Raw genomic sequence first — 8,415 nt, 5'->3', positions numbered from 1 at the left:
AGCAGCAGCAGCAGCAGCAGCAGCAGCAGCTAGGGGAGCAGCCTCCCCCTCCTCTGCTGCGTCTTGAAGACTCCAATCATCTTCTTCACTTTCGGTTTGCTGCTGCTCAGCAGCAAACGACTGCGTCGAAAACGAGTCCATTCTTGCTGCTGCAAAGTCGCAGCTGCCTGCTGCTGCTGCTGCTGCCGCGGCGCCGCACGCGAGCCCCTCCTGCTGCTGCTGCTGCTGCACCTCCTGCTGCTGCTGCTGCTGCTGCAGCGCGACCAGCGGACCCTCAGCAGCATCTTCTTCTGCCCCCATCAGCGCAGAAAACCGAAAAGCTGCAGAGGAGCTCATCGTACACCTGAAGACTGGGCCTCTCAGCTAGCTGCAAGCAGCATGGGGAAGCCAAACTGCAGCAACAAACGGACTGCTGCTGCTGCTGCTGTTGTTGCTGCTGCTGCTGAGGGTGATGCTGCTGTTGCTGCTGGTGCTGAGGGTGATGCTGCTGTTGCTGCTGCTGCTGGTGATGATGGTGGTGATGCTGGTGGGGGTGCTGCTGCTGCTGCTGGTTCAGGTCCTGCTGCTGCTGCCACTGGTGGTGTTGTTGCTGCTGCTGCTGCTATTGGTGGTGTTGCTGCTGCTGCTGCTGCTCGTGCTGCTGCTTGGGAGCCTTCACAAGCAGCAAATTCGAATTGCTGCTGCTGCAGCTAGGTCTGCTGCTGCTACAGCTAGCTAGATCTGCTGCTGTCGCAGCTAGATCTGCCGCTGCTCCGGCTAGATCTGCTGCTGCTGCTGCTGCTGCTGGATCTGCTGCTGCATATGGTTCTGCTGCCGCTACTGCTGCTGCAGCCGGATCTGTTGCTGCTGCTGCTGTATCTGCTGCTGCTGCTGCTGCTGCAGCTTGTTTCGAGCTCATTTTCGTCGTTTTTGTTGGTTTTTTTTCGTTTTCGTTGATTTTTGAATCGTGAAATCTCCTGAAGATCATCTAATGCGAATTGGCGTTTGAAAAGTCTTCAAATTTGGATTTTAAAATCTTTTTTTTGCTGCTTGCTGCAGTTTTGGTGCTTGCTGTGGCAGTGGCCTTCGGCAGCCAAAACGCACTTGCGCCGAATCTCTCGAGAGTTGCGAAGACTTTTAATTTCTCCGAAACGGAAAGAGACATTCGCGTTGGGGGAGAACTTGCGTAAATCTTTGTTTCTTTCCTTCTTTTTTGGCTCTTTTTGGCTCTTTTTTTGTTCTTTTTGGGCTCTTTTTGGACTCCTTTTGAAGTCCTTTTTGACTCCTTTTTTGGTTCTTCTTTTTAGCTTCCTTTCAACTCCTTTTTGGCTCGTTTAGAGCTCTTTTTTCATTCTTCCCTCGTTCCGTTTCGGTTCTTTTTTGAGTCCTTTTGAAGTCTTTTTTGACTCTTTTTGGACTCCTTTTGGATTCTCTTTTGGACTCCTTTTTGGACTCTTCCTTGAACTTCTTTTAAGGCTCCTTCTGCGCCTTTTTTGAACTCTTTTTGGACTCTATTTGAGCTCTATTTGAACTCTTTTTGAAATCTTTTTTGAATTTCTTTTTTAATTCCTTTTGAACTCTTTTTGAACTCTTTTGTGGCTTTTTTGGACTTTTTTGGGCTTTCTAGAACTCGTTTTTGGCCCCATTTGGATTCTCTTTCGAACCCTTTTGGGTCTCTCTTAAGATCTTTTTTCTTTTCTTGTTTGATCTTTTTTCTTTTCATTTTCTATCTTTTTTGGTCTTCTTTTTGACCTTTTTGAACTTCTTTTTTCCCTTTTTCTCTTTTTTGATATTTACTTGAATTTCTTTTTTGCCCTTTTTATTTTTTTTTGAACTTCTTTGGATCACTTTTTGGCCTTTTTTGGCCATTCTTTTTCAACTACTGTTTTTTTATTCTGAATAACATACATAAAATAGAACAAATATAGTAATTAAATTAAAAATAGACAAAATACTTTTATTTATTTATTTATTATTTTATTTGTTTATTTATTTATTTCTGTTCAGGTTTTTGTACTACCTCCCAGGCTGCGTGGGGGCTTTGGCTGTGGGGCTCTTTGGGGGTCTTTTTGAGCCCAACTCTCTCGTGGCTTTTTTGCTGCTGCTCATTGGCCTTTCTTCCCTCCTCACCTTCTTCGTCACAAGTCTGCTGCTGCTGCTGCTGCTGCTGCGGCTGCTGTAGTTGTGGCGCTGCTGCTGCTGTTGCTGTAGTTCTGTGACTGCTGCTGTTGCTGCTGCTGCTGCAGCTGCAGTTCTGTGTCTGCTGCTACTGCTGCTGCTGCTGCATTCCTGCGTCTGCTGTTGCTGCCGCCGCATCCCTGCGGCCGTTGCTGCTTTGCTGCTGCTGCTGCTGCCTCCACAACTCCCCTCGCAGCCCTTCCCGGCCTCTCCCGTCGCCGCAGGCCTCCTTGCTGCTGCTGCTGCTGCTGCTGCAGGGTACTGGCAGCTGGCGGCGCTGCGGCTGCTGTCGGGGCTGGCGGGGGGCGGCCTGCCGCCGCTGGCCTCCTCCCTAGTGGGCCACTGGTTCGGACCACCGCTGCGGGCGGGGGCCTCGGCGCTGCTGCTGGGAGCTGCGGGTTGTGGGGTCTTCTTTGGCCAGTTTTTGGCAGCACTTTTGGGGGTTTTGGACTGGCGCTGGGCCTTCCTAGTGCTGGCCTTTCCGCTGCTGTTCATGGCCCGTTTTTACCAGCTCGCGAACGCGCGGCGCGGCGCCCCGGCGCCTGCTGCTGCTGCTGCTGCTGCTGCTGCTGCTGCTGCTGCCACGCCCGCTGCTGCTGCTGCGCGCTCGCACGCCCACAACAAACCCCAACAGGAACTCAGCCTCCAGGCACTCAAAAGAATGGTCCAGTCCAAAACCAACTTGCTCATGCTGGTCCAGGTACGCCCGTCGCCTCATGCATGCTCTTCCTGCTGCTGCTGCTGCTGCTGCTGTTGCTGTTGCTGCTGCAGTTGCTGCTGATGATGAGGATGCATTTCCGGGACTCCACTCATACTGCTTGGTGCTGCTGCTGCTGTGGCTGCTGCTTATGCTGCACGGTGGCAGTCCGGGCTTGCGGGACGCTGCTGCTGCTGCTGCTGCTGCTGCTGCCGCTGCCGCTGCATTTGTGGCTCGGACATTCGCTGCTGCTGCTGCTGCTGCTGCTTGTGGCCGTCTGCTTCAGGCGTTTCCGGGGAACGTGCCGTGGGGGGTGCTGGTGGTTTACTTGCATGACTTTTTAAGAACTGATGTCGGACTTTCCGACAGCGTGGCAATGGCAGCAGTGAGACGCGCCGGGGTGTCTGTACAGCTCAGCTGCTGCAGCTGCAGCCCGAAAAGGGGACTCAAGGGGCTTTCCCACGTTTTAGGGTTTAGGGTTTAGGGTTTAGGGTTTGAGCCCGTGTTGTTATCCTACGCCTTTCCTGCCTCTGCTGCTGCTTGTGCTGCTGCTGCTGTTTCTGCTGCTGCTGCTGCTGCTCAGATTGTTGCTGTTGCTGCAGCTTCCTTCTGCGGCATGATTGTGGGGGGCCTTATTGGGGGTCACCTCTACGCCCACAGCGGCGGTCGGCTGCTGAGGTTTTGTGCATTTACTTGTTTACTTCGGTAGGTCTTTTTGAGTTTTATTTAATTAATAAACTAATAAATTAATTTAATTAATTAATATATTAATTAATTTGTTAGTTAATTAGAGCCGAGCAGAGCGCGAGTTGGTGTACAGACACTGGACCTGGGACACCGCAGTTTGGTGTCTGTACACCCCGACGCAGACAGGGTGCATTTAGTGCAAAACAAAAAATCATTTTAATGAATTTTAAAGGACAAAATGGCGTTTTTTGTCGTTTAAAAGGCCCTGCATGCGCTCTAATTCGACTGAAATTGTGTAAATGTTGAAAATTTTAAAAAAATGATTAAAATGCACCTCAAAGAGGTGTCATGCATGCAGCGCGCCCATGGGGTGTACGTACACCGCACGCCTTACTTTTGCCCATGGCCTGCTGTAGAGGCTATATATATAAATATTTATATACATTTATCCAGTGTACTGGATATTGGGCCCAAGTACATGCATGCATGCACGCATTTATGCAATATCATGCATGCATGCAAGCAGTGGGGCCGTGTTTGTTTCATTAGTCTTGCTTTTCTTTTCATGGCTTGATTGTGCGTTGTGGCTTTTGAGCTGGAGCTGGCTGCTAGTTTTGCGGCTTAGGGTTTAGGGTTTAGGGTTTAGGGTTTCTGTGTTGCTGCTGCTGCTGCTGCAGCTGCCTGCCTTGCGTGCTGATCTTTGCGTTCCCCGCGGTTGTCGGGAAAGCCCCACAAGGCCCCGCGCTGCTGCTGCTGCTGCTGCTGCTGCTGGTTGCTGCCTTTGGCTCCACTTTGCCCACGGCCAACATTGGGGCTGTGCTGCTCAACGTCAACACAGCCGAGGTCTGCAAACCCTAAACCCTAAACCCTAAGCACTAGCCCCTGCACATAAGTGTTAAATAAAGGCCGAACGCGTAAGTTCGACGAGAATGAATTCTTTTTTGAATGCTTGTGGCTTGCTTAGGGATTATGAGGGTTTATGAGGGTTTACGAGGGTTTCCGCCGGTTTAGGGTTTAGGGTTAATCAGAGTCTATCGGGATTTTCTAGTGTTCATTAAGCCTTTCAAGGGTTTATGAGCGTTTATTAGGAACCATCAGGGCCTGTCAGGGTTTAGGGTGTAGGGTTTAGGGTTTAGGGTTTAGGGTTTGCGGGGTGTGTTGCAGGTGAGGGGCACCATCTGCGCAATTTACTCAGTCTTAGATGATGTTTCAAAAGCCCTCGGAACTGTTGTGGCTTCTTTTTTGGGGGCCCTTGTGGGGTCTCGGGCAGTGGCCTTTCAACTCTCCATGAGGTCAGCCCAAACCCTAAACCCTAAACCCTAAACCCTCAACCCTAATAAACCCTAGGCGCTCAGCTGCGAGCGTTGGGCGTTTAACGCAACGCTCGATACCCCGGTTGCTGTTTGTTGTTTGTTTCGGCTTACACGCTAAACCCTAAACCCTAACTCTAAACCCTAAACCCTAAGTCTGAACCCTAAACCCTAACTCTAAACCCTAAACCCTAAACCCTCGCACCCAGACTCTCTTTTTCGCCAGACTTTAAAGCCACCGCAAAATCCCTAAACTGTAGGGGGTTTTTGTCGGATGGTTAGGCGTGGTTTCGCTTTTAGGGTTTAGGGTTTAGGGTTTCGTTTGGCTGTGTGGCTGGGTGCTGCAGCCTGTGGCTGCTGAGTGCTGCTGCGCTGCTGGCAGCAGCAAAGACTTATGCAGCAGACGAGGCGAGGGCTTTAGCTGCTGAAGCGCAGCAGCAGGGGTCTCAGGGTTTTCGTTTTTTGTCGGACGAGGGGGCCCAAGACCGGACCCCGTTGATCCTGAAGCAGCAGCAGCAGCAGCGGGACTGCAGCAGCAGCAGCAGCAGCAGCAGCAGCTACCTGGAGCCGGACGGCGTGCGCCTCGTGCGCCACCCAGGCGCCCGCGGGGCCGTTGCCTGGGACCAAATTGAAGAAGATGGAGGCTATTTGAGGCGTTTGTCCCGTCTTTAAGACTTTTAATTTGACATTTAAAGGATTATTTTCATTTATTTCCTTTCAAGGAGCCCCTGCGCGGCGCCGAACGAAGAACGCAGCGCGCCGGACACCCTGGGGTGTCTGTACACCCCGAGGTGTCTGAGGTGTCTGCGCACCTCGGGGTGTCTGTGCAGGTCTTGTCCGCATGCAGTCAACACTAGACCTTGTTATTTGTATGCATTTATGCATATACATTTGTGCACAACTGTTTATTATTTATATTTATTTATTTCTTCATTTATAAATAAATACTTTCCCAAACATTTCTCCATTTCTCAAAAGCTAGTGCAGCCCCGCTGGCCGGGGCACTGGGACACTGGGGCAGCGAGGCCAAAGAGGCCTTTTGCAAACCAGTGAAAAGAATTCAAAAGTCAATTACTTAGGGACTCCTTGCATGCAAAGGTACTGCATGCCTGCATGCATGCATGCACGCGTGCATGCATGCATGCAATAGTGGCGCTGCTGCAGCGCGTCGGGTTATTGTATTTTGTTCTCTGAGGTCAAATGAGCTGCCGCTGCTCCTTGGCTTTTAGGGCAGTGCAGCCCCACACTGCGTGCATGCGCGTGCATGCATGCGCGTGCATGCATGCAACTCGCATGCATGCATTTATTGGGGGGCTTGGGCAGGTGTTTGTTGCAGTGTTGCTGTCAGGGCAGCGGCTCTTAGGGTATTTCGGATTTCTTTTCCGTTTCATTTTAAACCTTTTAAGGTTTAATTTCTAGAGCTGAGCAGCGCGGGCTTCACTGCTGCTGCTGCTGCTGCTGCTGCTTACTTGAGCCTGTGCTGCTGCTGCTGCTGCTGTTTCTGCCTAGTTAATCTGCTGCTGTTTCTGCCTAGAGTTACGCTGCTGCTGTTACTGTCTGGCTGCTGTTACTGGTAGTGTCGCTGCTCACTTGAGCTGCTGCTGCTGCGGTTGCTGCTCTGTTAGTGTGCTGTTGCTGCTGTTCATTGAATCTGCTGCTGCCTCTGCAGCAAAAGGCCCCACTAAGGGCCGCTCTGTTGTGCAGCAGCTGCAGCGCAGCTGCAGCTCGAAGTGCCGCAAAGTGCAGTTTTGAGGGCAGCTGAGGAGGCCCTCCAGGGGTTCCCCAGCAGCAGCAGCAGCAGCAGCATCAGAAATATAGCAGTTTAGAGCCTCTCGGAGCTGTTATTGTCGCGGCGCTGCTGCTGCTAGGAAGCAGCTGCAGCAAGAGAGTTTCGGAGGCGGTCTGGTGCTGCTCGCCGTCCCCGCTGTGGTGATGGAGGCGCAGCAGGGCTGCCGGGTGCTGCTGCTGTGCTGCTGCTGCTTAGGTGTTGCTGCTTTGCTGCTGAGAAGGAAGCAAAAAAAGCCCGGCAGCATCTGCTGCAGCGGGAGCGGGCGCCGCAGCAGCAGCGGGAGGCCCCCGAGGGCGCGTGGCTGCTGCTGCTGCTGCTGGCGGTGCTCTGGGTGTGGCCCGCTGGCTGGTTTCTGAGTGGGAGGGCCGGAGTCTGTTTGTGAATGCGTTGTTGGGGAGTAAAAAGGGAAGCGGAAAAGAAAAGAAATCGAAATAGAAATGAAGTGGAGGGGGAGTTGCAGAATTTGGGTTTGGGGCGCGGGCTGCGAGCTGTAGGTACAGCCGGCGCATGCGCCGACAGGGGTTGCGGCGTTGGCTGCGCGGCGGGTCGGGGTTCTTTTGCGTGGAACCGGGGTTGAAAAAAGGGCTTTTGGAGAGAAATAAGAATTAAAAGGGAAAGTTTGAAAGCATAAAGCTCGGGGGGTTGGAGAGAAAGCATGCAGCTCCCGCTGGCCGTTTCGGCAGGCAGTGCAGCAGTCGCAAGCGGGCGGCGGCGCGGGGCCGCTGGAGCTGTGTGTGGCTGTTAAAGGCGCCAGTCAGCAGCGATTTCCATAGTTGGGAACATTTGGGGAGTGCGAGTGTCTCGGGGGGCCCCTCTTCAATGCGGGTGAGCCGCGGGCAGGCGCCGACGGGGGGGCCCGGCGGGGCCCCCGCGGCGCTGTCGCCGTGGGGGCGTCTGTGGGCCGCTGCCTGGCGCCCCGCGGCGGCGGCCGCCGCTGCTGCTGCGGAGGGGGCGGCCGCTGCGGCCGCGTCGGGCGGGGGGGCCTCGGGGGCCCCCCGCGGGCGGGCAGGGGGCCCCCCGGGGTGGGGGCTGGGGAGCGTCGGGGCGGGGGCGGGGCTGCTGCTGCTGCTGGCGGGCGCGCTGCCGCCGCTGCTGGCGAGCTGGGGGCCGGCGGCGCAGGGGCTGTCGGTGGCGGCGCTGCCGGCGGCGCAGCAGCAGGAGCTGCGGGCGCTGCTGCTGCGGAGCCTGGGCTCGACGGCGCTGCCGCTGTGCCTCTACCTCGCCTTCCTGCTGCAGCAGGCGCAGGTGCAGCAGCCGCAGGCGCAGCAGGCGCTGGCGTGGAGCGCGGTGCACGGCGCGGGCGCGTGCTACCTGCTGCTGCTGCTGCTGCTGCTGGCGCTGCCCGCGCGGCTCTGCCGCGAACTGCTGCAGCTGCTGCTGCCCGGCTGCTGCAGCGGCGGCAACGTCTTCACCGGCACGCTCATCCTCGACTGCTCGCTGCGCCGCAGCACGCTGCTGCGCCAGCTGCGCTCGCCCTGGTTCGCCAGCCACGCCCTCGGCTGGTTCCTCAAGATGAGCCTCTACCGCAGCTGGCCCTGCGCCCTCGCGCTCTCCCTGCTTTTCGAGGCCGCAGAGGCTTCGCTGCACTGGCTGCTGCCCGAGTTCCAGGAGTGCTGGTGGGACAGCGTGGTGCTGGACGCGGTTCTGTCGAACCTGCTGGGGATGTTCGCGGCGGCGGCTGCGCTGCGCGTCGCCCGCGCGGCGCCGCGCGACTGGCTCGCCGCGGGCGCGGGGGGGGCCCCCTGCGCGGGGGGGGGCCCCCCGCCGCGGCGGGA

At 55.4% G+C, this 8,415-nt stretch overlaps 3 protein-coding genes across 3 annotated transcripts in view; 2 read left to right on the top strand and 1 right to left on the bottom strand.

Annotated features, from left to right (window-relative positions):
* Positions 1 to 29: 29 nt before the first annotated feature.
* ETH_00020780 (uncharacterized protein) lies at positions 30 to 284 on the bottom strand (the record flags this gene model as incomplete). The annotated part of the gene is made up of 1 exon (XM_013377704.1): positions 30 to 284. The coding sequence occupies one exon, from the start codon at positions 282 to 284 to the stop codon at positions 30 to 32; it is 255 nt and encodes an 84-aa protein (XP_013233158.1).
* Positions 285 to 378: 94 nt separating this feature from the next.
* ETH_00020775 (uncharacterized protein) lies at positions 379 to 5,523 on the top strand (the record flags this gene model as incomplete). Its single annotated transcript, XM_013377703.1, has 9 exons — positions 379 to 448; positions 1,039 to 1,165; positions 1,987 to 2,123; positions 2,415 to 2,857; positions 3,141 to 3,239; positions 3,438 to 3,559; positions 4,219 to 4,384; positions 4,706 to 4,833; positions 5,199 to 5,523. The coding sequence occupies 9 exons, from the start codon at positions 379 to 381 to the stop codon at positions 5,521 to 5,523; spliced, it is 1,617 nt and encodes a 538-aa protein (XP_013233157.1).
* Positions 5,524 to 7,459: 1,936 nt separating this feature from the next.
* The window catches only part of ETH_00020770 (phosphatidylserine synthase, putative), a gene marked incomplete at both ends in the record, with an annotated part of 2,163 nt that continues 1,207 nt past the window's right edge, over positions 7,460 to 8,415 (top strand). The window contains one exon of the mRNA XM_013377702.1: positions 7,460 to 8,304. Within this exon, the coding sequence (XP_013233156.1) occupies positions 7,460 to 8,304 (845 nt within the window). The remainder of the gene's footprint in view (positions 8,305 to 8,415) is intronic.

Source organism: Eimeria tenella, genomic scaffold (assembly GCF_000499545.2).
Source record: "Eimeria tenella Houghton genomic scaffold, Eth_scaff6, whole genome shotgun sequence".
NCBI lineage: Eukaryota > Apicomplexa > Conoidasida > Eucoccidiorida > Eimeriidae > Eimeria > Eimeria tenella.
This window is presented reverse-complemented; position numbering and strand designations above follow the sequence as displayed.